Consider the following 24,617-nt stretch of genomic DNA (forward strand, 5'->3'; position numbering starts at 1 on the left):
CACCCGCCGACGACCCCGAACCGAAGCGCCAGCTGCGTTCAAGTTCGATATCCATGGCAACCGCCAAGCTGTTGTTTATCGACAACATTGACAGTGTGTGGGAACAAAGGCAAAGTAACCAGAAGAATATACGACACCGAGTTAACGAAAAGACTGTTCCCGTCCCGTACATTGGTTTTATCCCATTCATACATATATTCCGTGCACCAAATGTCCGCGAACGAAAACGACCCGGATAATAATCCGGACGTGATACTGGAGAAGTTGCTGCGCAAGGCCCGTGCGAAGGAGTCGCGATGGGATCGGATCCGTCGCAAGCACCTCAACAACCTGACCGTCACCTCCAAGACGGTGAAAAAGTTCATCAACATGGACTTTGTGGACGAGAACCAGCTGAGGTTGATGATGGCAGGCGAGGGGGCTGGTAGTGGAACGCCCGGCAATGGGAAACCGATGCTCGATCCGGTGCTGGTGATGGACATCCGGCACGAGATGATCCGCCGGAAGGAGGAGAAGGGTGGTGAGACGCGCACGAAACCATTCATCGATCCGGTCAAGGCGTACCAGCTGGAAAATTTGGAAAACCATAACCGTTCGATCGAGCTGACGCTGTGCGAGAATGAGCTGAACAAGTTCCGCAAGCAGCTGGAACACATGGGTGGAGCAGGGAATGGGAAGAAGGCGCAGGTGAGCACCCAGAAGCGGAGCATTCTGTACATTAACATCCCGAAGATTGACAATGGGATGATTTACGAGAGCTTGGAGGAGTGTGAGCGGTATACGACACACTTTTACCAGAGCGCCATCGAAGGTTCGGAGCAGCTGTTTGAGGAGATTCAGGATGAGCGGCCGTTGGGTCTGGTGAAGCAGACAGCTACAATTGAAGAGATCATTGAAAGAGAGGAGCAGGAGGACATTGAGAAGGAGTCTGCTACCGTAGAGCCCATTTTCGGAGCATTGGATGGCCCGAGCAATGGTGCAGTGGAGTACGCACCCAATGGAGTCCACCACGAGCCGGAAGAAGATCCGGCCGAAGATCAGGACGAAGACAGTAAGATCGTGCGGTTCGGCAATACCGAGGTCATCACCTTTCCGGCAGATGATTCCTCGTTCTCCCTCGGTTCCGAGTACGATTTCGACGACCATGATCTCTTCCTGGAGTCGCTCGACTCGGACGTGGATGAGTTTGACGAGACGGAGTTCCAGTCGACCGACAGCACGGCGGACCATTCCGGTGCGAATGAGGACCGCAGCGGCAAGCGCGATTCCCTCCCGACCGATAGCAGCGAGTGTCTCACCATATCGCGCATCGACACGTCGCACAGCGGCTCGAAGGAGGACCAGGACACCAGTTCGGCCTTTTCGCGCCGCAATAGGCTGGCCTACGAGTACGATGATGAGGAGGAGTCGGAGCTGCTGGAAATTGCACCGGCCGCGGAGAAGCTCTCCAAAGCGGACCCGATCGTGGTGCGGAAGTGTGATCTGAAGGATTACAGCGAGCTGTGCGTTACCAACTACCGGCCCGACTCGGGCGCCGCTAAAGACGATCGCGTCGAGTTGACGGAGGAGTCGCGCAAGCTCATCAGCAATGCGCTGAAGGAGGGCTACCTGCAGAATCACGACCGTGCCGTGCTGAAGCAGTACTTCTTCAAGTGGCTGCAGTACACGATCTTGGAGAAGATCTCCAAGGGGGCGGGCGTTACGAGCACGCGGGAACAGAAGCTGAAGCGCATCAACGACTTCATCAGCAACATCCGGCACAGCCGCAAGAAGGGGGCACTGCGCAGCAAACCGTCCACCGACTCGACCGGCCAGCCCACCTCCGTCAAGAAGGAGTACGAGCATCGGCTCAAGGTGCAGCAGGACATTATCGAGCTGCAGAAGCTGAAGCTCGAGCGGCAGGAGCGCATCATTACCGAGCTGAAGCTGTCCAAGTTTTCCGAAGCGTCCAAAATCTCCAAGGCGGAAATACAGAGCGAGCTGCTGAAGGCGGCCCGCACCGGCCATGTGCGGCTGCGGGCGAAGGCAAAGTGCATTCAGATTGTGGGCAACATCAAGGCGGACACGTCGGAGGAGGATGAGATGCGCAAGCTGCAGGCGCAGGGGCTGATGATACCGAAGTTCCTCGCCAAGATGCAGCAGCGTGCGCTGGAGCGTAGCCAGCGGCACCAGGAGGCGAAGGAGCGCCGGATGCGCATGGAGAAGGAGCGCGAAGATGCGAAGCAGGCGGCGGAAGAGGCGAAGCGCCACGAGGATGAGGAAGCGCGCAAGCGGCGCTACCGGGAGATGCGCGAAAAGCGTAAGCTCGAGAAGCTGCAGAAGATAATACGGGAGCAGGAACGGCAGGCCTGGATCGCTAACAATCAGATCGCGAAGGAGTTCCGGTTGCTGAAGCTGAAACGGTTCGGCATGCATGCGTTCAAGCTGCTGCTGGGCATACGGCACGAGAATGAGCGCCGCTCGATCGCCTACCGGAGGCGGTACTACAAGCGCAAGTACTTCCGCAAGTGGTGGTTCCTTACGAATGCGCTGTGGGAAAGCAAGAAGGCGCTGGCGGATGGGATGCACGAGTACAAGCTGTACCGGGTGGCCGTCCGACACTGGAAGATGGTAAGGCAGAGAGTTAATTGAAATTGTTTAAATGTGTTTTTTATGGTTAATTTTACCCACCCTTACTCAACACGCCCCAGTACATGCACGAGCAACGGTGCAAGCTGCAGGTGGCCATCGATTGGTACGAGGTGCGAATGGCGGAAAAGGTCATCTCCATCTGGATCGGCAAGACGAAGCAATCGCTCATGATACTGCACGGCAAGATGTCCCACGCTGCTTCCCACTACGAATGGTAAGGATGGTCACGAGCAAGTCGTCTCCTATCTGCAAATGAATGCTTAATATGTTCGTTTATTTCTTCCCTTTCTCCCCACACACTCAGGCAACTGAAATGGAAAGTGTTCGAGCGGTGGCAACGTTTGCACATTATCTTGCGCATCGAGAAGGAAACGGAGATGCGTCGCCAGCGCTGGCGCATGAAGATCTGGGAGCTGCTGCCCGACTACAAGCCCATCGAGGAGGACATCTAACGGTCAGGATGCTCCTCCAAAGCAAGTCTGATATTACCACCACGTTCATCTCACTTTTAACACAAACACAATTATCTAAACTACAGCTAGAGCCGGGTTAGCCATTTGAAGGGCCGGTTTTCTTCCAAAAAAGCAAAACACACATACACACAGACACACGACCACTTGCGGCGGCTCACGATTGTGTAGCGGACTGATTTTATAGACTTTTTCGCGTAAAATATACACCCACGTTCTTACGTACTCCGCGTGCTCTCCGTCTCCGTTTATGGTTGTCGCCGGGGGTCGCCTACTCCTCCTCTTCTCCTCTTCGTGGCATGTCGCGCTACTCGTCCATCTGTTCGTTCAGCTGCGCCAACAGTGCGGCCCGCTGCGATTCCAGCTCCGATTCGCTCAGTGCCGCATCGTCGGCCATTTTGGAGGATCTGCTGCCGCCCCTGCTACGGCGGCCCTCGTCCAGGGGGCTGCGAATCCGCGCGCCGCTACTAGCCCGGCTGACCGATCGAGACGTTCGACGTTTGTCTTTTTTCTTTTTGTCCTTCTTTTTCTGTGTGTGAGAGAGAGAGGATACATCGAAAAGAAAATGGATAAGTGAAATTGGTCCTAATATGAGAAAATTACCCCTCAAGCTTACCTTTTTCTTCTCTACCTCCGGGGAGGGTGTTCGGGAACGGGATGCAGCAGCAGCTGCACCGACACCACCACCACCACCGCCACCATTCTTCTCCATCACCAGCATCTCTTCGTACGACGGTGAGCGGGACTGTTTGCGGTGGTGCTTTTTCTTCTTTTTCCGCTTCCGGTCCAATCGGTCGCCGCCACCACCGTGATGGTCGTTGTGATGGTGCAGCGGTTCCTCGTGCAGCTCATGCTCGCTTTCCGACAGATCGCTCGCCGTCAGGGGAGTTCGCGACCGGGATCGACGCTTTTTCTTCGACGAAGGCTTTTCATACTCCACTTCCGATGCTTCCGAGAGCTGTAGGAGAAATGGATTTGTCCGTTAAATAAGACTTGCTCTACCATAAAAAAACACACACCACCCCCTTTGCTTACCGATTTGGACGAGGAGCGCGATTTTTTCTTGTGCTTTCGACTCTTTTTCGACTTTTTCGAACGCGAATGATGGTGGCTGCAGGAATCTTCCGTCTCCTTGACAAAGTCTTCCCACAGCCGCTCGACCTTATCCTCCTTCTCGTACAGGTCGTACACCTCCCGGTCCATGACGAGCTTCTGGGCCGTTTCCCAGCTGTCGACACCGGACAGGCCCGCCTCGATCCACACACCCTTCAGCTCGTTCTCGAGCTTGCGGATGCGGCGCGTTTCCTCCTTCAGCCGCTCCTTCTCGGCCGCGACCGCCTTCTCCAGCAGCGAGTTGTACGTCAGCTTGACGTTGCCCGCGTCCAGCGTTGCCGACCGCTTGTCCTCGCACACGACCGTCGCAAAGTCCTCGAACGTGGTCGTCCGCACCACGATGAACTCTTTCTCCTTCAGTATTTCCTTGATGATTTTCTTCTCGTCGTGGAACCGGGCCTTCAGGTTTTCCACGTAGAACTTGAACAGATCCAGCGGCGTCGAGCCGGGCTGCCCGAGCATGGCGGAGAAGCGCAGGTCGGCCGATATGAGCGGGTACAGCTCCACCCACAGCGACATCGACGTCAGCTTGCCCTCCTCGTGCAGCGTGTCGAGCAGGGCGAGGAATTGGTCGCGGTTTTTGCGCTGCTGCCGCTTGAGCCGCTTCTTCTCGCGCTCCTTCTCCTCGTCCTCCTCGCGCTCCAGCCCGCGGATGTGCTCCTCGAACACGATCAGTGCGTCCTCCTTGTCCATGCCAAGCAGGTTGACGTCGTTCTTGAACGACGCGTTGTCCAGCAGCATTACCTGCGCCTCGGACCAGGTCGTCTGGTACGTGACGGTCGTCATCGCCTCGAGCAGCTCGCCCAGCACGCGCATGTTGCGCTTCTTCATCACCCGCGCCTCCTCCTTTTCCCGCTTGGCCAGGTTGAAGATGCAGTCCTCGTAGATGTCGCGCCGGTCCTGCTCCGGCACCGACTTCCACACGTCCAGGTTGGCGAACAGCTCGTCGCACCGGTAAAACTTGAGCGCCGAGTTCATCTTGTCCGAGGACATGAGGAACTTTTCCAGTTCCTCCTTCGACCGCTTCGCCTTCAGCCGCTGCTCCTCGCGCTCGTCCTTTAGCTTCTGCGTTTTGTACGCGTTGAACGCTTGCTTCTTTTCGCTCAGCTTCTTGAACACGTTAAACTTCGGATCCTTCTGGATGATCTTTACGCACTGCTCCCAGGACGAGCTCGAGGGGATGTTGCGCTCCTTCAGGAACTCCTTGAACGCTTCGATCGCTTCCTTTTTGTCCTTAAACTCCATGGCCGGCTCCTCGTCCGTTTGGCCCGGCTGGGATTCCTCGTCCTGCCGCTTGTCGACTGGATCGTCCGGCACCTCGATAGCGGCCAGCGTTGCCGCCATCGCTTGGTCCAGCGCGGAGGAAGAGTTTTCGGCCGATCCGGGTGTTACGCCGGCCATCCCACCCAGACCGAGTGGTACGTCGGCGGCCGTGGCCGCCACAACCGCATTCGGCGCCACCCCTGCCGTCGCCGGCGTCCCTGCCAGGGCGGGTGAAACCACCGGCAGCACGACCGACTGCATCAGCATGCTGCTGGCCATGGCGGAGGTTTTCAGCGCGGCTGCTTTGGCCGCCTCGGCTGCCGCCTGTTCGGCCGCCACCTTCTCCTTCAGCTCGAGATACTCGGGCGGCGCCACCCACTGTGACTCCTTCGTGGCGGTGTTGTGATAGTACAGCTTGCCCGAATCCGACCGGTACTCCTTCCAGGGGCACTGGCTGAGCTGCTTTTCGGCCGGCGTCTTCATCTCGTCCGGTTTTTCCCACAGGCTCTGCTTGGTGATACTGTTGTAGTAGTACGTTCGGCCCTCGGGCGTCTTGTGTTCCGACCATTCGTTCACGATTGCCGTGGTCACGGGGACGGCCGCTGCCGCTACTGCTGCTGCTGCTGCTCCTGCTGCGCCCGCCGGTATGACCGGTGGCACGGTGGCCGTAGGATCAACCATTGTCCCGTTGGCGGCGGCTGCGGCGGCCAGTGCTACCGGGCCACCGATGCCTGCGCCCCCACCGGGTGCACCGAAACCCGGCGGAGGGATGTTGAAATGCGACACCAGCGGCGGTGCGTACGGTTGGCCAGTGGCTATCGGCGGCACCGACATCTTGCTGGCTAGAGTAGGGTGACCCTTCTACCGGGGGCCTTCCACAGCCCACAACACACACCGGAAATGCGGTCCGCGGACGATTGCACTGCACAGTTTTCGTTCGTGCGTGTGTGTTTTATTTTCTTCACTTTCCGTCCGCGAAAAAGGCGTCCCGTTTTCGATTTTCCACCTTTGACAGTTGCTGGTTGGCACTTTGACAGCAGACGCGCGTTCGGGCGGGTTGCGTCATGGCTTGCTTGGACGGCCATTTTTAAAAAGCACGAATAGAGGGAGTTTTGAGATCGATTTAGAACCTGCAGGAAATGTATGATTTTTGTAAATGATTTGATTTGATGATGCTTCTAAATTGTTTTAAATTGTTGCTCCATAAAAAGTAAATTTTATGAATATTTTCCAAAAAGCCGTTTGTCAACACGTGCAACATGAACCGACCCAATTTTGCTCACCTCTTGTGCATCTGCTGGGCAACCGGCAACCAATTTGTTTGTGTTTTATAAGCCCAAAAGAGAGGGCTAAATAAAGAGAGAAAGAGCGAGAAAGTGGCAGCATAAAAAAACACACACACACACACACACACACACACGAATAAGTCCAACATAGCATTCCCCGTCCGTTCCTGGGGAGCATGAGATCACACTACAGTGCGGCCGATTTCTATGATTACGATCCCCGCACCGATATCGATCCGCTGTGCTGTTGTGAGTTTTTCGATCGAAACAATGAACGGGCTCATCTGCTCGTAACGTGCTGCTGCTGCTGTTGCTGTTTCACGGGTCCATCCGGAATCGAAACTCCGACTCCGGCCACTAGGTACGTACGTTTCGGCGAGCCCTAATGTCCAATTGCATTCCCCGAACCTCCCGCTCCCGTTTTAGAAACTGCAGCAACGTCCGTTTGCATTCCCTTAGTAGTGAATCACCGGATGTTCCTGTAAATAGCCCCCCTACCCCCTCACAACCCAGTGTCTTCAGCGTGTGATTGCCGCAAGAAAACTCCGGCTCCGGTATCCCGAAAAAGAGGGGATTGATCGATATAGAACGTGCGACGAGAGTGCAAAGAATTGATTTTCCTTACCAGCGAGCCAGCGTGATTGTATGTGTGTGTCGGTACGCTAGTGGTGCATCGGCGGTGCAGTTACCCTCGTTAGCCGGCTGCAAACGGTGGCATTCGGCACATTAGAACCCTCCCCTTCATCTCCCTCCACACACACACGCACACAGCCACTGCAGCTGCAATCATCAAACTGCACTTCATTGTGCATGAAATATAGGGCATCACCAGGGCAGGGGGGGTAGCATTTCCACCAAATATCCTCTACACGACAGCTGCAAACGGGGGGCGAACGTATCTCACCCGGCAAACGAATCTGAACTTTCCCGAGCCCGAAACGTCCTAACTAAAAGCGGGTAAATATGTTATGTATTCTCTATCTTTAAACCTTTTTCCACCTCTTTCGCATCATTCCTACACTATCAAACGCTCTCTATCTCTTCATGGCCTCTCTCTCTCTTTCTCTGCTACTGAATCTGATAATTCAATCTTAAAACGCTCAAATGTGTCCAACTATCTCTTATCAATGTGTATGTGTGTCTTTCTATTTTACCAAAATATTGTAAGAAATCTAACCCCGCTCCTTATTCTTCCACCATTCGCAGCAAACTGACCGGAAGCAGGGTTGGAAACATGCTGCTCACGTTCCAAGACCGGCTGCGTATACCGTGGCGCGGTGGCGCAAAGCAGATTACGCTCGACAATGTGGTGACGCTGGCGATACTGATCGGAACGCTGCTGCTGACCGCGGTACACTTCTATCTTTGCCTTGTCATCATGCTTCTACTTCCCCTGGTATTGCTGTACCTAAAACGGCTCTTCGGAACGATCCATCCCAAGTAAAGCGAGCACAGGAAAGGCAAAAGGATGAAAGTATTCTAACAGCTGTCCACATTCTTCTCTTTGTAGGACAAAGTTTTTCACAATTTGGTTTTTCGGTAGCTGCGTGTATCTGGTCGCACTGTTCGAGCTGGCCGTTCCGTTGTTGGAAATTTTGCCCCAAGAAAACGTTGGCTTCGTCGTGCTGATGACGCTCGCTTTTCTCTGTTTGCTAAAGGCGAAGCAGCGGGCCGTGCTGAACCATCTCTCTGCCCTGCCGGCGGACATGAACGGTGTAGAAAGCGGCAAGGGAAGCAAGGAACAGATTGTGCTGTTCTCCGACCGCGACGATTCGGACGATGGGGCGACCGATTCGGACAGTGGACGGTTGGCGTGCCAGCTGTGCCGGAAGTACGTGCCACCGAGAACGTACCACTGCAAGGTTTGCTCGAGCTGTGTGCTGCGGCAGGATCATCACAACGTGTGGCTGAACTGCTGCATCGGCAAATCGAACCATCGGCTGTATCTGGCGGGCTGCCTCTTTACGCTGCTGGCGTTGCTGGTGTTTGCCAATCTGGCGCTGACGGCGGTGTGCCATCCGACGCCAATCTTTACGCTGTACGGGATCATCGTGATGATGCCGGACGACTGTACCGATATCTTTTTCCAGTATGAGTAAGTGTTTTGTGTACTAGGTTGACTCATTGCAGATGAAATGGTGGTATATGGAATGAACTGTTATTTGTTTCCCCTCTTTCCAGCATTGCACTGTGCTTTACGGGTTCGGTGTACGCGCTAATAATGGCATCGTTTATTGCTATCGCTATAGTGAAACAGGTTTGTACAGGACGCCCGTCTAATGGTAATGAAAACCACTCAAACACATTCACTTTTCAGATCTGCTTCATCTCATTCGGCCTCTCGTTCAGCGAATGGCGTCGCAGGGAGCACGTGAAGCGACGGAATTGTCTGTGGAATTGGAAAGCGTTCTGTTTTGGCCAGTAAAACTTAACCAGAGGTGCAAAGCACAGTCTACCAGACTTGGGCGCAGTGTGTCTGACTGCAAAACTTCCGTTTGAGTTTGTTTTATATCATATCCTCTCCCGCGCACATTCGTGTGTGTGTGTGTGAACTATTTTTAGCCAAAGGAAACCAAACTTGGTCGTAAGTTGTTCTTATCGATAGTATTTCGGTAGTAGAGAGAGATAGAGAGAGAGTTGCGGTAGAAAGGGGATAGAACTCCCAATTCCATAAGGATTTGTTTCCCGTTTGTTTTGTTTTCGGTTTGCACACATCCAGTGTACTTGTGGGTGTTGTAGGGTGGAGTTAATCTCACGTTATTTAATTAATGTAAGCATATTTGCTACCGATAACCACTCACCATTATTGCCACTGCTCCCACAAGTGATTAGAAGGCGGTATGTCAAGAGCCGCCGAAAGAGGTGTTTCGTTAGAAAAGCCATTTTATTACCAATTTATGAGGCCACAACACGCGCGGAGAAGTAGAGAAGCTTCTATCCGCACATTCTTTTCCCCCTCTTCTTGTTGCAAGTTCGAACCTAGCCGTAGAACCAGTAGTAGGAACTAGTGATGGGTAAAGTTGACAAAAATCCGGAGCCGACTCCGGACTGTAGGTCCGCCCAGCATTACCCAGGGCCGGTTGGAATCATCCCGGAACCTCTCGGAGTCGTCCGGAGTTATCCGGAGTCATCCAGCGTCGTCTGGAGTCATTCGAAGTTGGTCGAATATGGTCGGTGCAATGTTTCTATAGTCAGGCATTTTATATCCGACTCCGACTCTTCCTATCTTCGGTCTCAAATCGCTATTCTTAGACAGAAAGACTTGGTTAAGAAGTACACACGCAAAGCGAAAGAGGAAAAAAACCCGAAATCAAATGCCTCTGGCGGACTCCGGGTAACTCCGTACGACTCCGAGCGACTCTATGGTAACTCCGGACGACTCCGGACAACTGTGGGCGACTTCGGACGACTCCAGACAACTCCGCACGACTCCAGACAACTCCGCACGACTCCAGACCACTCCGCAAGACTCCAGCTCCAGGCGGAACCAGTGGTTCCGATTTTGCCGGTGTCGGAATCGCACTTACAATAGCCGGAGTCGGATCGGAGTTCGAGTGTGCGCTCCAGAGATCACACCACTAGTAGGAAACCTAAAATGCTTAGATTCCATCCGTGGAAAAGGCGTGCTTGCACACAATTTCGATCGGGGCGTGATTTACTAACATGAAATGTTACAATGATGATAAGTAGGATAAGAAACGCACAATAAACTTTGAAATTCTTTAACTTACCTTTCAAACTGCGCTCACGCGTTCGTCTTTCTTGCACTTTTCCGGATGGGAGGAAAAATAACCACCCTTTTTGCTTAGTGATCCACTTCAGCAGCAGCTGCACAAGCGGATGCGGAACAACACTTTATTACCGATAGAGCTTCAGCTCAAGCAAATGCACCGTCTAAATGCTTTCAGCGCCGGATTCATGGTAGAACTGAGTAAATTTGAAATAAATTAGACGACGACGGCTGCGATTCTAGTACGTGTGCCCGATCGACATGACGGCTTAATGACGTCGCTATTGGGTAGAAGATCGATTTCGATTAACCTATGCCAGTGTATGTCTTTTATGCAGCCGTTCCGCTCTTCTTTTCACCACCCTTCTTGCCACCCTTCTTAGCCTCGGCCGCAGCCTGCTCCACGTCGATCGGGGCTGGCTTCACGAACGGAATCTCTTCGCGATACTTCTCCGGCATGTACTTCTGGAGCACCTCGGGGACCTATGTATATTCGATAATGTTAACAATATCCTTCTAAAGAATAGCCTTCCCCTCCCATCTTACCTTTACGCCCGTTTCCGTTTGATGCGTTTCGAGGATGGCGCAAATCACACGCGTCGTAGCGCACATGGTCGCATTCAGCATGTGCACATAGTCCACAGCCGCATTCATCTTCTTTGTTTGGCCGTAACGCACCAGCAGCCGGCGGGCCTGATAGTCCAAGCAGTTGCTGCACGATACCAACTCCCTGAACGCACCCGACCCGGCAAACCATGCCTCCAGGTCGAGCTTTTTCGAGGCGGCATGATTCAGCGCACCGGACACAATGTTCACCACGCGGTACGGAATGCCCAGCGACTGGCAGAACGCCTCCGCGTTGCCGATCATTTCGTCCATCATCTCCCACGACTTGTTGTCGTGCGGCGAGGTCAGCACGAACTGTTCCACCTTCTCGAACTGGTGCACCCGGAAGATGCCGCGGGTGTCGCGGCCGTGCGACCCGACCTCCTGCCGGAAGCAGGTGGACAGTCCGGCGTACTTGATCGGCAGCGACGCTTCCGGGATCCACTCATCCCGATGGTACGCGGCAATCGGTTGCTCCGAGGTCGCAATCAGATACTTCTCGTCCGTCGCCGTACCGTCCTCGGCCCGCTCGCTGCCCTTGCCGACCACCTTGTACAGCTCCTCGTCGAACTGGGACAGCTGCGCCACCTCCTGCATCACCTCCTTGCGCATGAAGAACGGCGTGTACAGTGGCGTGTAGTCTTTCGCGTACAGACTGTGCAGCGCGTGCTGGATCAGTGCCTGCTCGAGAAATACGGCCGGCCCGGTAAGGAAGTAGCCTCGACCGCCCGACACCACCGCACCCTTGTCCCCGTTCATACCGTCAATCATCACGATCAGATCGACGTGCGAGTACTTCAGACGCGTCTCACAGTTCCCGAACGTGCGCTCCACCCGGTTCTCGTCCTCGTCGTTGCTGACCGGGACGCTCTCGTGCAGATGGTTGCCGACCTCGCGCAGTGCCGCGTTCCTCTTCGCCTCCACCTCCTTCATTTGCTGCTCATTTTCCACCACTGCTGCGTCGATCAGTGTGCGCACCTTCTTGATCTGGTTAACGGTCAGCTCCTTCAGCGAGGTCAGCTGCATCTCGCGCAGCTGGTCCTGGACCGACTGCGGCAGCGGCTCGCTCTCGTCGCCCTGTGGTTCCTTTTTCTTCATCTTCTCGCCGATCTCCTTGCTGCACAGATTCTTCAGCTTGTTGTAGTTGTCCATGTTGAAGCGGCACCGGCGCCACTCCTTGTCCTGCTCGATGACCGTCTCGACCAGTGCCACATCCTTGAAGCGCTTCGTCTGGTTCTCCCGGATCTTCTCCGGATCGTGACCCTTGTCGCTGCGGAACAGATCCAAATCGAGCACCATTTTTACGGCTACCTAGGTAACAATCTGAAAGTGGTTTGTGCGGTATGCCAAATTGGGCGGATGATGAAATTTTAGGACGATTTTCAGCCGCAATGCCGCAACGCCGTACGCAAATGCTTTGGGAATAAACGTGGCTGACAAGCCGAACGAGTTTGACAGCTGTGGGGATTTGTTTTGGTTTTGCAGATGACAGCAGTAGTCGCCCCGTGAGAGAAACGAATGGTAACGTGGCGGACAAACGAGGATTTGAAAAGCCATTCAAATTGCGGTTAACAAAATCAATCAAAACAACATCGAATATTTTAAGTAGTTCCCAATTTATTACGCTGCACTTTCAGTTCAACATTTAAATCGTGCACGATCCGTAACAAAACACGTGCCGCTTTGGCGGTTCATTTGTAGCCGGTGAAAGGAGTCGCCTTCGCGCTACGACTATTTTCGAGTTGAACGAGCTCAACAGTGGAGTATTTTGCTTCAGCATTCCTTCGACCGTTTCTGTTCCTAGCGGCATGCTGCTGTTTGTGATGGATGCACTCGCTGCCGCAGATGCGGATTTCTGGCGGCTTTGTGCCGTTTTTAACGGAATTGGCCGGCAGCCAGCAAACCGAAACCCAAACTGTGCTTTTGGAGCTTGATTTGGAGACGAGAGTGGCGGCAATCGCTTTTCGCTGTAGTTTTCAAACGCTTCCTGTAGGGTGGGTTTTGCCTTAGCTGCCCGAGGGATGTAGGCAGGCAACCGCTTGGGAACTACCTTTGCCGCAACTTTATAGCAGCTTTTGTTGGCTATAATTTTTAGCCTTTTTCTGTGGTACTTCAAGCACTGCTTTTCGATGTATTCTAAAAAAGACAGGTCATAATTAACAACCCAAATCGGGAGAAATCACAGCGAGCAACACTTACGATCGTAGCTGAACATAAACGGTCCCAAACTGTCCCCACAAATGTCGTACAAATATTCGTAGAAAAAGATGTCCGAACGGCCGTTCATGAAAATTCCTGCAGTCTGTAAAGGAAGATAGAAGAAGGTAAGTTTTGCACAACCCAACAAACCCTACCCATTCAAACTTACATTAAAATGGGGTACCAAACACTCCGGGATCGTCTGACTGTCGATGTAGTAAAAGTAGGGCAGCAGTTCCCTCAGCGCAAACTCCCCGATCGCCCACAAGCCACGAAAAATGCGCGACAACCAGTTGTAATCCACGGTGGCCGTTTTCCGTTCTTGGAAGTAGCGCTGCAATCGCTCCACGAGCAGAAACGTGCACTCCTGCTCCACAAAGCCCCATTTACTTGCGCACAATCCAACCACCCGGCAGACACCATCCACCAGATAGTCCTCACAGATCAGCGTGGTGATGTTTTCACTTTCCAGCGTTGTCGAGTTGGGATTGTTCACCTCGCCGCCGCCATCGCTGCTCTCGGACATTGGTAAGCTAACGTTCTCTTCCGGATCGGCGTCGATGATGGTGGGCGGCGTGCCGGAATCAAGCTTCGGCTTACCCGGGTCCGGTTTGATATGAAACATGCCCATATCACTGTTTACCGATGCTCCCGTTGCCGCAGCAGCCGCCGCCGCACTAGCAGCGAGCGAGTTAAGCATCTCGTTCGTTAGCATGCCCGGATCGGCCATTGTGCCGGGATGGGCGGTGTGTCCGCCCGGTCCAACCACCGACCCGGACGCTTGCTGTACGATAAAGTTCGACGCGTTGGCCTCGAACGCTTCGGGGTCGAATTCCGACTTGACCTGAAATCCATCCACCACACCGTCGGCCATCGATTCCGTGCCGACCATACCCTCGTCCACGCCCTCCTGCTTGCCCAGCACCATCGAGAAGAGCGCCTCGTAATCGTCCTTGTTGTTGAGATCGATCCCGTCCGCCCCGTCCTTAATGTTTTCGATGCTGCGCAGAAGCTCCTCGGTGGCGTTCGAGTTGGAGTTGTTCGAGTCCTCCGCCGGCGGTAAGTTGTTCTCCAGCAGTGCCATCGGATTGTTAAACAGGGGGGAAATGTTGTCCAGCACCTGCTGCTGCTGCTGCTGCTGTTGTGGTTGCTGTTGCGGATCGTTGCCAACGAGTGACGTTACCGGTCTCGGAACGGGATCATTCGGTTGCATTAGTTTCGCATGAACGTATCCGGCAGGGCCAACGAGCAAGTTGACGAACAGCTGACTCAGCAGGCTTAGTTCCAGCGTTAGATCCGAATGCGCCACGTGGTAGTTCTGCACCAACGCTTCCAGGTACACCAACGTGCGCCGCAACGTTGCCTCGGTGTATTCGAAGCCAAGCATCTCGATTGCTTTCGTTAGCAGCAGCTTCATCAGAGAAGGTGTATGCCGGTTGTACTGCAGTATGTCGATCGCTGTGTTGAAGCTCGCTTCATCGCCAATAAAAATGGCTGCAAGCAGGGTGACAAAAGCATTAAACGATTCCCGCTCGGATATGCCCTTTTGCGGGCAGGAACTCACCATCGCATATGTTATTGTGCATCGCAATGAGATCTTCCGCAATGTCTGCCTCCGCCATCCAGGTGGTGGTAAGCACTGGCACATTGTGCTGCTCCAGCGATATGTGTTTGATGTATTCCTCGCGCAAATCCAGCACCTCATCCTGCGCGTGAAAAAGAAGCCGTTTCATTTGCTCACAATTTGCACCAACATCCCAACCAACTACTAACCGAGTTGAAAAAGTATGCACCATCGTACTCGATCTTGTCCCACGGTTGACTGTTTGCTCCCACGATCGGTGGCACGTCGGAATCCTTCAGCACCTCGTTCACCAGATCGAACGTAACGCGCCCGCTCGAATGGCGGCTGTATGTTTTGATGCTCTAAAGTGAATTGAAATGGGGAAACCAAGGTAAAGAATCGTCCTTTCCCGCACACAGTGCACGGTGCGCTTACATTGGTCAGCTCCCACAGCTTGTAGGTAGCATCTTCCGCCAGCTTGGTGTACACATCGGGCGCTACTTCCGTCTCCTGCTTGTCGTGCTGCTCCCAGGCAGTTCGCACGGAGCGTGAACTAAGTCCGGCGTACGATTTATATGAAGTCTGCAAAGAAGGCATCAATTAAAGCAATCTGTTCGGTGCAACCCTCTCCCCCGGTGCAACCATACCTTGTCCTTGGCCGAACCCATATTCGACACATCGTTCCCGGACGAATCGCTGTGCGGCACAGCCTGCTTCGGTGGTGGATGTAGGTGCTGCTGCTGGCTTTGATTGCTGTTAGCTGCCGACGTTTGCCCGGCCCCGGACACGGCAGTACCGGCGGCATTTTGCTGATTGGAGGTCGGAGTACTGCTGTTGTTGTTGTTGTTGTTGTTAGCGTTGGTGCCACTGCTCGAAGATTTGGTGCGCTGTTTCACCTTCGAGGAGGACTTTTTGGGGCTTGGTTTCATTGTGCCCGCCATCCGCATTTCCGCACCCTTAATACACAGTCACCGTCACACAACTAAGCAGGGAACTGAGAGGAAATGCGGGTCCGTCTCATCGGGGTTTTCCGCAGCTAAAATTGTGATTAATTTTACGCAACAACACCCGGCAATTGTGCTACCAGCGGCTAGCTTTTGCTCACAAACAAAGCCGTCTTCCGTAGGGGGCTCGAGGCGTAAACAACGTTTGACACATCGATCACACAGCGGCTTGCCTGCTTCATTCACTTGTATTTGGGATTGTTTTCGATCTTTTCAATCATTTTTGATGATAAATCTTTAATAAAATTACACTTTTACATTAAAACAAAATTGCTCTTCTTTACGAACAATTTTAGACTGTTGAAGTGTGGCTGTGTGTCATGCCGTACTGCGCCGCATACTCTTCGTTGACATACGCACACCAATACAATAACAGCCGCCCCGTTTCAGCGAAGTAAACATTACAAAACAGTTCGCACTGTGGCCCGCACAGTCGTGGTTTTGTGCCGCGCAAAAACATAAATTCACAGAACATTGCTTTTGTTCCTTTGTTCCCATGGAGCATGGATAGCCGATTGTGTAGCTACGATAGCGCCGTGGAATATTGTTACTCTCGTTAAATAAATCGGAAGAAGTGAATGTAGAATCGAAGGACACTGCCAGACACCATAACCTTCATCGGGAATCGTGGTGCGGAATATTGAACGTTAGTTGCATACAGTGTAGGTAAAAACCTGTTCGTAAGATCTAAATTAACAAACCAAATGTGCTTGCAGCCTCTGGTCTAGTGTGCCACATGGTTCCTGTTGCACTATGAGCCCTCCCGATAAGAGCCGGAACGAGGAGAGCGCACCGTGGAAGTCGAGCAAAGGCGAAGGGTCGTCCCGCGACAATGGAGCTCCGGAATCGAATAATGACGAAGGGTCGTCCAGGAGAATTGGAGCACCGGAAAGCGCTCTGTGGAGGTCGAATAAAGGCGAAGGAGCGTCCCGTGGGAGTGGATCTCCTGAAAGAGCACCATGGAGGTTAGATATAGATGAAGGGTCGTGCCGAGGTAATGGATCACCGGAAAGAGCGCCATGGAGGAGAAATAAAGACGAAGGGTCGTCCAGAGGCAATGGATCTCCGGAAACAGCACCATGGAGGTTGAATATAGACGAAGGATCGATCCGAAGCAATGGATCGCCAGAACGAGCGCCGTGGAAGTCGAGTAAAGGCGTGGGATCGTCCAGGGGAAATGGATCACCTGAGAATGCACCGTGGAGGACGAATAAAGACGAAGGCTCGTCCCCGAGAACTGGCTCACCGGAGAATGCACCGTGGAGGATGAGTAAAGGCGTAGAGTGGTCCAGGGGGAATGCATCACCTGAGAATGCACCGTGGAGGACGAATAAAGACCAAGGCTCGTCCCCGAGAACTGGCTCACCGGAGAACGCACCGTGGAGGTCACCCGAAAGAACATCGTGGAAATCGAGTAAAGGCGAAGGGGAGTCCCGTGGGAGCGGATCATCGGAAAGAGCACCGTGGAAGTCGAGTAAAGGCTTAGGACCGTCCAGAGATAATGGATCACCGGAAAGAGCGCCATGGAGGACAAATAAAGACGAAGAGTCATCCCGGGGCAATGGATCGCCGGAACGAGCACCGTGGAAGTCGAGTAAAGGCGAAGGGACGTCCCGTGGATCACCGGACAGGTATCGGCACCGTAACTCAGACCGATATAAAAAACGGCATCAGTCGCAAAATGATCGCTATGGCAATCGTGTCTGGAGACGTGACAGTCCCTACAGCCGGCATTCTTCCCACGAACAAAGCCGGTATGGGTCGCACGGATCCGATGAAAAACGGCACCACGAAGACGAGCGATCGAGAACGGGTTCGTCAGGAGGGGGACGAGGATCGGCAGCTTACACCGGCCGTCGTCCCTGGAGAGAACGTAGATCCCCCGGGTAAGTAAGATTCGTTTGGAGGGGCTATAGGTGAATTGATTGTTAATTCCATTCTAACCATCACAGGAGCTCACGACCGAACAGATCTCGATGGGGCGAGGCGTCACGAACGAATGCTGGGAAATATTCACACAATTCTAGGGAAAGCTCTGCTGAAGCTTTTCATTTCTTTTTCAATCAATTGATGAAATATGACAAGCGTGAAGTATGTACCAGCCTGTTTGGAGCAGTTCGTTACAGTGTTTCACGATCCACATTTTCAACCGCTCTTTCCTTTTTTCCTTTCCAGAGTAACCAGCCCCAGCCCGAACGGCCCATGTCGTTCATCGACAAGCTGATTGCGGACGAAGCAATGCGGATGCTTTCTAAGGCGGCTTCCATGCAGGAAACGACGTACCTTAATGTTCCTTTCAAACCGACGGAAGCCGCAGCGCTCGCATCGGCCAGTGCGGACAGTGCAGCAACGGAAAGCTCCAAGACGGAGTCGGAAAAGCAAGCGGACGAAGAAACGCAAGCCTCTATGCGTGACGCAGCCGTGGTAAACGCGGCCGACTCCGCCCTGCTGCAGAAGAGTGCCGAACAGGTGACGAAGAAGCTAATTAACCAGCTGACCACCATGAGCAAGTACGACCTGAAGCAGATCATCGACAATCCGGGCGGCAAGTACGAGACGGCACTGAACCGACACGCGCAAAACAAACTGCGTGCCGAGGTGCGGAAGCAGCTGAAAACGATCGGCCTGAATGAGCTGGGAAGTGCGAGCGTCGATGGGGACGGAAGCGTGGAGCCGGATGAGGCGATCGATGCGAACAAGATACCGCCGGCCCTGTTGGCACAGATCGGACAGGCGTTGGATTTGGATTTGGAAGATTTGACCCACACGGACTCGGAACCGTTTGGGCCGGTGGCAGACGCTGCTAAAGACTCCCAACCTGTGGAGGGAAATGGATTGCTGGGGCCAATATTCGGCACTGCCGTGCCGTGGGGTACAACAAACCAGGAGGAAATGGCGGAATCTTCCAACAGAACTCTCACAAAGGTGCGAGTCGCTCACAAACCGTCACCTACCACGCCAGGGCGCAAGAAGCAAAAGAGTGTACCAAATGGCAATGCAATAATATGCATAGACGATGCCGAGAGCCCGGTAGTGACTATTCCGCCCGCTAAAGCGAAAACACCCAATCGTAAGAAAAGCCCTAAAGGCAAGGGCGTGAACGGGAAGGATGGCGTACAGGCTGTGCCCACGCTTAAAACGGTCGATGGGCAAATTAACAACAATGTAGCAACAAACAGCCCTCAAGAAAGTAGCATACGTACTGCTCAAAAGCATAAAATATCCCCCAAGCAACGCAATAGGTCAAAGATTTTGAAAGTTCAAGAAACACCTTCTGCTTATATTAATCAATTAAATACTAACTCAGTGATGGAAAGCAACCCGCCACAAGTAGAACCGACGCGGGTTGAAAAGAATGTTCCATTTTTAAGAATCAGCACGGTAGAAGAGCTCAACAGACGGTTAGACGATCATGAAGAAGCGGCGCTCATTGACAAAGAACAAAGCGCTGATAGAACCGAACAACTCGCGTCTGGAGATGTTGGGCAATTGCACAGCAATGGTTCAACAAGATTAGAAACAAATAGTGACATTAGTTTCAACGTGCCACTTCCCAGTCAAACGCCAAGCTCTGCTAATGCAGACGGCGATGATAGCATACAGAATCATCTCAATAATTCCGATCAAGCGACGGACACTGCAGCTGCACCAGCCACTACTACTACTGCTACACCACCCGGACAGGAGCAGCAGCAACACAGCAACATCCCTATCTTTCAACGACTCATCGAGCGGCGTAAAAAGCGCTGTAAAAGCGCGATTGAAAAACATCTGGAAGATATTCTGAGCAAGAAGGGCGATACGCGAATAATATCGGAAGATGGTGAAGTGATTGTGGACCGTTTGCGTAACAATGACTATTTGGCGATGGTTTGTCCTTCGCTGCGCAAAGCGTTGCCCTTTGCTAAAGTACAACTTCTGCCACCAAAGGATGTAAATCGGAAAAGAAAGAATGCTACTACGCCGGCGGATGCGATTCCCGCTGAAGAACAGTGGCAGATTGAAACAGCACCCAACATGACAAACGAATGTAGCACCAATCCGCCCATCGTGCCGGATACGCACATGGGAAAGGTGCCGAAGAACAAGCTGCGATGGAACCGTTGGATGCAGGCCAATAGCCCCGATATGATCTGCCATCGTGAGGCGGCGGAAAAGAATGGTGAACCGCATTCCGGTGCATCGGAGCGTATCTCGTCCGTTTCCTCACTGTCAGGGGAGGATCAGATTTTGAACGAAGCATACGATCACTATACCTCCAAAACTGGCGAAGACGGTGGTGGTGGTGAACCTGGTGATGGGGATGATGTTATAACCTCAGAACCGGTACAAGCTTCCCCCAACTCATCCGCTGAAGTGAATCGGCCGTGCATAAGAGTTCGTTCGGCATCGATTTCACAGGAATTCAGCACACCAGACACATCCTTTGTAGAAGGCGGTTTGAATGAGGATCCAGAGGAACTACCTTTAGCAGACGCAACGAACCATCAGTGTAGCTCAGAACCACCAGCAAGTCAGCCAAGTGCTGCCACATTGGATAGTGTATCGATCTCGAATCTCCCAGCAACAGAGCCGATCGTGGATAGCAAGGAAGATATAGAACGGATTCCGTCACCTGAACCACCTCTCGATACCTCAACGGCGACCGAGGAGTACATTCTGGGTGGTGATTCCGAACATAAATGTGTACCGATGGAAACGGAACGCTATGGCGATAGAAGTGCTTCCCAGGAACAGGTACAAGAACAGGCACAAGAGCAAGAACAACCTGCCACTCATCGTAGAGTGGCAACTCCACAGCCGACGCAACAGTCGACTCGATTCCAACCTTTGTATGAGATCACCGAGCGGCTACAATCGATCGATGCGGAAACGATGGACCTGTACAACCGCAAGGCACAAATCGACGCAATGATCATGCAGCTCAACTCGGAGCGTATGGACATTAACCAGCAGCTGGTAAAACTGCACCATACACGTGGCGAGCAGATGAACGACCTGCGTATTACGCTGCTAGAACTCGGAATGTCCGACAGTCCTCCTGGTGGCACAGAGGTGACAAATCAATCGCCCACCACGTGCCACGCCTCTGATGTGACCAGAAATGCTGATCCAGTGCACCATACGGTTCACCAGGCCGCACCGCCACCCGTACAGCCACAGCAGGAACGTACGATACGACGAATCACACCGATCGGAGGTAATAGTGTGTTGATGAAGATTTTCCAACGGCGCCGTGCACCGTCCGAACGATCTACGGAGGACAATCCACCTCCAAACGATCTTGCGTAGAATGTAATACGCGACCGTTAGTTTTATGCCAGTGTTAAATGCATTTTGAAAGCAACCGTGTGGACTTTAATAGTTGTATATAATAAATAATTTAACATGAGAATTGTGTTGAAATGAACCAATTTAGTTATTTTTTTTGAGTTGCTTTTTGGGACGTCATGAGTATGGCACATACAATAACATCTTTTTCTTCGCGAAGGACACCGTGCTGTACCGAATCCGCCATCGCTATTAGCCATTTTAAGCACTGACGCAGCAGTAGCGAGAGTTCACCATTCCGTAAGATACGTGTTATGCTTGTTCTGTCCATTATTTGACTAGTTTTAGTGATAGAAACTACCAAATCGCGATGGCTTCACTTAGATCCTTTATGATTCGAATGAATTACCTAGATCGATCGTCACCGTTTAACAGCCGCAAGCGGCGACGACGCTATTCGTCGGCTACTTCCGGCAGCTCGAACCTGTTTACCGATCTCAACAACAACGAGCTCCTCGTACCGATCGTCAATCCATCGCGGAGTCGTTTCAAGGTGTCGGCATGCATTTACAAACACATCCCGTCGTCTTCCGATGGCGCCAAAGATTGCACCAAAGAACAGTCTCCACAGCTGGCTGTGCAGATATTCGAAGGATCCGATATAAAGCTGTAAGTATGCCAGGAATTATTATCTTTGATCGACGAGTAGTATGTTACCCATTGTTCCTCAGACGTAATGAACCGACCATCCCGGTGTCGATGGAACGATTTCTAGCCTTCGTGCAGATGGATTGTCCGGATGATGTCCTCGTGTCGACAGCGTATTGCGTTCCGCGAATGGTTCCCGTCTCGAACGTGTCCTTCTCCTACGCTCACTACGACACGGAGCGGATGGTTAAAACGATCGTGCACTGCACGAAAGTTGAATTCCGGCGTAGATATTTACCAGTCGCCAAGCAGACGATCGAGAACGATCAGCACAACAACAACGAAGAGGAGAGTGGCCAGCAGGCGTGTTTCATTACCTACGCTTGCTGGAATGTTTCGGAGCATTAAAAAGGAATCGAAGAGATCGTTATCGTTATAAGAGCGTCAATTTTTGGATCGTTTTGAGGCGAGATTTATACTTCGTTTTTTTGCAATTCAATTTTCTTGGAATCATGTATGTTTTTAAATAATTAAAAAGTAAACAAATCTCATTTACATCGGCATTAACACCACACGCACAGAGAACCTTTCGTGCCATTATACCTTGTGATCGAGGAACGTCTTGAACATGCTAGTCTCCTCCTCCGGTATTAGATTCTGCTTGAGCGCGTCGCGCAACGCCCGCTGACAGTTCTGCACGTTGTAGTTTGGCCGGAAGCTCCGATCCTCCGACTTGAGCAGCCCGAGCTGGATGAGCAAAAAGTTGCGCAAGCTTTTCAGCCGCCTGTTCGCCCGCGCAAACTCGAACGCATCCTTGTACAGGGCGAGCGCGACGGCGAGCGCATCCGGCTGGCTTTCGCACAGATCCGAACACTTCAGGATGGTGAAGGCCGTGTGCACCAGGTAGTCTTCCTGCGGGATCGCTTTCAGGTAGTCGCGGAAGGCGGCCACCTTATCCTTGTCCGGCAGCGACTGGAACAGCGTTTCCGACGGGTAGTGCTGCCGGATGAACGAATCGACCGTGCACGGGAGCGTTGTGTCGAGATCGATCGACACGGCGGACGCGTCGTGGGCAGTGCCGCCGTTCGTTTTGCTCATACTGTGCTGCTTCATGCGGGTTAGCAGTGATTCCTCCGCGTCCTCCTCCTCGCCCTCGCCGTACCCTTCCACCGTCTCATCCACGTCCTCGTCCTCGTCGGCCGTTTCATCGTCGTCTTCGTCTTCGTCCTCCTCATCCTCATCGTCCTCTTCTTCCTCTTCCTCCTCCTCCTCGCCATCATCGTCGTCCTCTTCCTCCTCTTCCTCCCCGTCGACATCGCCTGCATCCTCCTCCAGCTCCATGGCACGGTCGCGCTCGTAGGTTCGCATCAGCTCCTTCATCTGCTCGCAGCACTCATCGCCGAACTGGTTGCCGTTCAGCACGAGCGAGCGCAGCCTGCCCTTGTTGGCGGACGCATTGACCAGCGCAAAGCCCCCGTCCGGTCCGATTTCGTTGTACCCGAAATCCATCACCTCCAGCTCGGTGTGTGCCTGGTGCAGCGCCTCCCCGATCAGTACGGCGCCCTTCGTTTTCAGCAAACAGTCGCCAAAGTTAATCTCCCGCAGGTGGTGCAGATCCTGCACGGCCACGGACAGGGCCGCCGCACCCTTCGGCCCGATCGTGTTGTCGTTCAGGTTCAGGATGCGCAGGTTCCGGTTCACCCGGAACGCATCCGACAGCGCCGTTATGCCCACGTGGTAGATGCCGTTCTGTGGCATCTCGATCTGCTCGAGCGTGCCGACGGTGGCGAACATTTCCGAGAGCGCTTTGGCGCCCGCATTTTCCAACCGATTGCGCCCGGCGATAAACACTTTCAGCGCGAGCGGTTTGCCCACCTTCCGGCTAGCGGTGTGTCCTTCTAGCAGCGCTTTCGCGAGCATGGTGCCGCCCTCGATGCCGAGACCGCAGTTGTTTAGCTTCAGTTGCTGTTCAGAGGGATGAATAATTAGTACGGCTCATCAAAGAAATCACACACACACACACCGCTCAACCCCTACCTCCAGCGTGTAGCATGTGGCACTCTTCAGCAGATCCACCAGCCCCACCATCCCGTTCGGACCGAGCGCATTGTCGGAACAGTCGAGCACGGTTAGCTGGGCGCCGGCCGTGATCATGCCCTGCCCGAGCGCCTTCAGCGCAATCGGGATCTCCTCCTTCATGCGCCCTGTAAACAGATCCTTCCACAGGGCCTGCTTCAGCTCCGGGTGCTTTTCCAGCGCTCTGGCAATGCCTTTGGCCGCTTCCACGCCGAGCGTGTTGCCCTCCAAATTGAGAAAGCGCATATCCTTGCACGCATTTATCGCATCGATCAGGTCTTTGGCTGGGGAAAATATAACACAAAAGGGGGGAAAACACATGCCCATGACAACATCGTGGTGTTAAATCGATCCCTGCACGCAACTGCATTTCTACCACCGGGCAGGTGTGTGCTGAGCGAACATATTTACCTTCCGCTTCCGTTCCCCATTTCGACGCTTTGCCGACCCATTTGACGCCGTGCTGATCGAGATCGGTCAGTGCGCTCGTTATCGCGGTCAGGTTAAAGGACGCCATATCGTTCTTTGGGGGAAACCAACACGCAGGTGCTTGTTCACAATTTTTCACAGTTCACGTGCGAAATTCAGTGTGTTTGCGCGTCTTTTCTACTGCAAAGTAAAACAAACGCCGCTACGCCGCTGATGCTGTCGCTTGTCTCTCGGGTGCAAAACGGGCGGGAGGTTATGTTTACCGTTGTCGGTTTTTTTCCTCTTCAAGGTTACCGCCGCTGTCAAAAATTGCAACCGCCACTTTGA

The 24,617-nt window shown here is 53.1% G+C and overlaps 8 protein-coding genes across 10 annotated transcripts; 4 read left to right on the top strand and 4 right to left on the bottom strand.

Annotated features, from left to right (window-relative positions):
* Window positions 1-51: 51 nt before the first annotated feature.
* LOC1277724 (uncharacterized) lies at window positions 52-3,324 on the top strand. The gene is made up of 3 exons (XM_317210.4): window positions 52-2,610; window positions 2,691-2,845; window positions 2,936-3,324. Exons 1-3 carry the CDS (start codon window positions 211-213, stop codon window positions 3,081-3,083), a joined length of 2,703 nt encoding a protein of 900 aa, XP_317210.4. The 5' UTR covers window positions 52-210; the 3' UTR covers window positions 3,084-3,324.
* LOC1277723 (pre-mRNA-processing factor 40 homolog A) lies at window positions 3,249-6,602 on the bottom strand. The gene is made up of 3 exons (XM_061661325.1): window positions 4,137-6,602; window positions 3,718-4,059; window positions 3,249-3,630 (listed from the first exon to the last, which is right to left on the bottom strand). The coding sequence occupies exons 1-3, from the start codon at window positions 6,309-6,311 to the stop codon at window positions 3,409-3,411; spliced, it is 2,739 nt and encodes a 912-aa protein (XP_061517309.1). The 5' UTR covers window positions 6,312-6,602; the 3' UTR covers window positions 3,249-3,408.
* Window positions 6,603-6,759: 157 nt separating this feature from the next.
* On the top strand, window positions 6,760-10,502 carry LOC1277722 (palmitoyltransferase ZDHHC23-B). 3 transcript variants are annotated; one of them, XM_061661328.1, is made up of 5 exons: window positions 6,760-7,124; window positions 7,970-8,203; window positions 8,274-8,858; window positions 8,945-9,020; window positions 9,081-10,502. In XM_061661328.1, the coding sequence occupies exons 1-5, from the start codon at window positions 6,940-6,942 to the stop codon at window positions 9,186-9,188; spliced, it is 1,188 nt and encodes a 395-aa protein (XP_061517312.1). In that variant the 5' UTR covers window positions 6,760-6,939; the 3' UTR covers window positions 9,189-10,502. The 3 variants fall into 3 exon arrangements, with proteins under 3 accessions (XP_061517312.1, XP_061517311.1, XP_061517313.1); XM_061661329.1 differs by lacking the exon at window positions 6,760-7,124 and adding an exon at window positions 7,289-7,720; XM_061661327.1 differs by having other exon boundaries at window positions 6,771-7,124; window positions 8,945-10,502.
* A 59-nt stretch (window positions 10,503-10,561) lies between these two features.
* LOC1277721 (serine--tRNA ligase, cytoplasmic) lies at window positions 10,562-12,751 on the bottom strand. The gene is made up of 2 exons (XM_317207.5): window positions 11,040-12,751; window positions 10,562-10,976 (listed from the first exon to the last, which is right to left on the bottom strand). The coding sequence occupies exons 1-2, from the start codon at window positions 12,396-12,398 to the stop codon at window positions 10,824-10,826; spliced, it is 1,512 nt and encodes a 503-aa protein (XP_317207.2). The 5' UTR covers window positions 12,399-12,751; the 3' UTR covers window positions 10,562-10,823.
* Window positions 12,697-16,237, bottom strand: LOC1277719 (uncharacterized). Its single transcript, XM_061661326.1, has 7 exons — window positions 15,510-16,237; window positions 15,298-15,444; window positions 15,072-15,224; window positions 14,863-15,004; window positions 13,468-14,792; window positions 13,299-13,401; window positions 12,697-13,235 (listed from the first exon to the last, which is right to left on the bottom strand). Exons 1-7 carry the CDS (start codon window positions 15,807-15,809, stop codon window positions 12,745-12,747), a joined length of 2,661 nt encoding a protein of 886 aa, XP_061517310.1. The 5' UTR covers window positions 15,810-16,237; the 3' UTR covers window positions 12,697-12,744.
* LOC133393953 (uncharacterized) lies at window positions 16,199-21,276 on the top strand. The gene is made up of 4 exons (XM_061661324.1): window positions 16,199-16,512; window positions 16,583-17,752; window positions 17,819-17,957; window positions 18,042-21,276. The coding sequence occupies exons 2-4, from the start codon at window positions 16,620-16,622 to the stop codon at window positions 21,156-21,158; spliced, it is 4,389 nt and encodes a 1,462-aa protein (XP_061517308.1). The 5' UTR covers window positions 16,199-16,512; window positions 16,583-16,619; the 3' UTR covers window positions 21,159-21,276.
* Window positions 21,277-21,387: 111 nt separating this feature from the next.
* On the top strand, window positions 21,388-22,336 carry LOC133393991 (uncharacterized). The gene is made up of 2 exons (XM_061661949.1): window positions 21,388-21,806; window positions 21,869-22,336. The coding sequence occupies exons 1-2, from the start codon at window positions 21,508-21,510 to the stop codon at window positions 22,191-22,193; spliced, it is 624 nt and encodes a 207-aa protein (XP_061517933.1). The 5' UTR covers window positions 21,388-21,507; the 3' UTR covers window positions 22,194-22,336.
* LOC5668303 (ran GTPase-activating protein) lies at window positions 22,213-24,610 on the bottom strand. Its single transcript, XM_001688959.2, has 3 exons — window positions 24,273-24,610; window positions 23,823-24,145; window positions 22,213-23,750 (listed from the first exon to the last, which is right to left on the bottom strand). The coding sequence occupies exons 1-3, from the start codon at window positions 24,376-24,378 to the stop codon at window positions 22,383-22,385; spliced, it is 1,797 nt and encodes a 598-aa protein (XP_001689011.2). The 5' UTR covers window positions 24,379-24,610; the 3' UTR covers window positions 22,213-22,382.
* Window positions 24,611-24,617: the final 7 nt, after the last annotated feature.

Source organism: Anopheles gambiae, chromosome 3 (assembly GCF_943734735.2).
Source record: "Anopheles gambiae chromosome 3, idAnoGambNW_F1_1, whole genome shotgun sequence".
Lineage (NCBI taxonomy): Eukaryota > Metazoa > Arthropoda > Insecta > Diptera > Culicidae > Anopheles > Anopheles gambiae.

What these genes read in the sequence shown, in the direction of transcription:
- LOC1277721 (XM_317207.5), bottom strand. Translation starts at nt 12,398, where the DNA reads ATGGTGCTCGATTTGGATCTGTTCCGCAGCGACAAGGGTCACGATCCG. An exon ending in AAACGGAAACGGGCGTAAAG is followed by an intron (nt 10,977 to 11,039) that starts GTAAGATGGGAG and finishes GAATATACATAG; the next exon opens with GTCCCCGAGGTGCTCCAGAA.
- LOC133393991 (XM_061661949.1), top strand. Translation starts at nt 21,508, where the DNA reads ATGGCTTCACTTAGATCCTTTATGATTCGAATGAATTACCTAGATCGA. An exon ending in GAAGGATCCGATATAAAGCT is followed by an intron (nt 21,807 to 21,868) that starts GTAAGTATGCCA and finishes ATTGTTCCTCAG; the next exon opens with ACGTAATGAACCGACCATCC.
- LOC1277719 (XM_061661326.1), bottom strand. Translation starts at nt 15,809, where the DNA reads ATGCGGATGGCGGGCACAATGAAACCAAGCCCCAAAAAGTCCTCCTCG. An exon ending in TGGGTTCGGCCAAGGACAAG is followed by an intron (nt 15,445 to 15,509) that starts GTATGGTTGCAC and finishes CCTTCTTTGCAG; the next exon opens with ACTTCATATAAATCGTACGC. An exon ending in GTTTGGTACCCCATTTTAAT is followed by an intron (nt 13,402 to 13,467) that starts GTAAGTTTGAAT and finishes CTTCCTTTACAG; the next exon opens with ACTGCAGGAATTTTCATGAA.
- LOC1277724 (XM_317210.4), top strand. Translation starts at nt 211, where the DNA reads ATGTCCGCGAACGAAAACGACCCGGATAATAATCCGGACGTGATACTG. An exon ending in CCGTCCGACACTGGAAGATG is followed by an intron (nt 2,611 to 2,690) that starts GTAAGGCAGAGA and finishes AACACGCCCCAG; the next exon opens with TACATGCACGAGCAACGGTG. An exon ending in GCTGCTTCCCACTACGAATG is followed by an intron (nt 2,846 to 2,935) that starts GTAAGGATGGTC and finishes CCACACACTCAG; the next exon opens with GCAACTGAAATGGAAAGTGT.
- LOC1277723 (XM_061661325.1), bottom strand. Translation starts at nt 6,311, where the DNA reads ATGTCGGTGCCGCCGATAGCCACTGGCCAACCGTACGCACCGCCGCTG. An exon ending in CGCGCTCCTCGTCCAAATCG is followed by an intron (nt 4,060 to 4,136) that starts GTAAGCAAAGGG and finishes TTTCTCCTACAG; the next exon opens with CTCTCGGAAGCATCGGAAGT. An exon ending in CGGAGGTAGAGAAGAAAAAG is followed by an intron (nt 3,631 to 3,717) that starts GTAAGCTTGAGG and finishes TCTCACACACAG; the next exon opens with AAAAAGAAGGACAAAAAGAA.
- LOC1277722 (XM_061661327.1), top strand. Translation starts at nt 6,940, where the DNA reads ATGAGATCACACTACAGTGCGGCCGATTTCTATGATTACGATCCCCGC. An exon ending in TTCGGAACGATCCATCCCAA is followed by an intron (nt 8,204 to 8,273) that starts GTAAAGCGAGCA and finishes TTCTCTTTGTAG; the next exon opens with GACAAAGTTTTTCACAATTT. An exon ending in GATATCTTTTTCCAGTATGA is followed by an intron (nt 8,859 to 8,944) that starts GTAAGTGTTTTG and finishes CCCTCTTTCCAG; the next exon opens with CATTGCACTGTGCTTTACGG.
- LOC133393953 (XM_061661324.1), top strand. Translation starts at nt 16,620, where the DNA reads ATGAGCCCTCCCGATAAGAGCCGGAACGAGGAGAGCGCACCGTGGAAG. An exon ending in AGAGAACGTAGATCCCCCGG is followed by an intron (nt 17,753 to 17,818) that starts GTAAGTAAGATT and finishes TAACCATCACAG; the next exon opens with GAGCTCACGACCGAACAGAT. An exon ending in TGAAATATGACAAGCGTGAA is followed by an intron (nt 17,958 to 18,041) that starts GTATGTACCAGC and finishes TTTCCTTTCCAG; the next exon opens with AGTAACCAGCCCCAGCCCGA.
- LOC5668303 (XM_001688959.2), bottom strand. Translation starts at nt 24,378, where the DNA reads ATGGCGTCCTTTAACCTGACCGCGATAACGAGCGCACTGACCGATCTC. An exon ending in ATGGGGAACGGAAGCGGAAG is followed by an intron (nt 24,146 to 24,272) that starts GTAAATATGTTC and finishes TATTTTCCCCAG; the next exon opens with CCAAAGACCTGATCGATGCG. An exon ending in CCACATGCTACACGCTGGAG is followed by an intron (nt 23,751 to 23,822) that starts GTAGGGGTTGAG and finishes CCCTCTGAACAG; the next exon opens with CAACTGAAGCTAAACAACTG.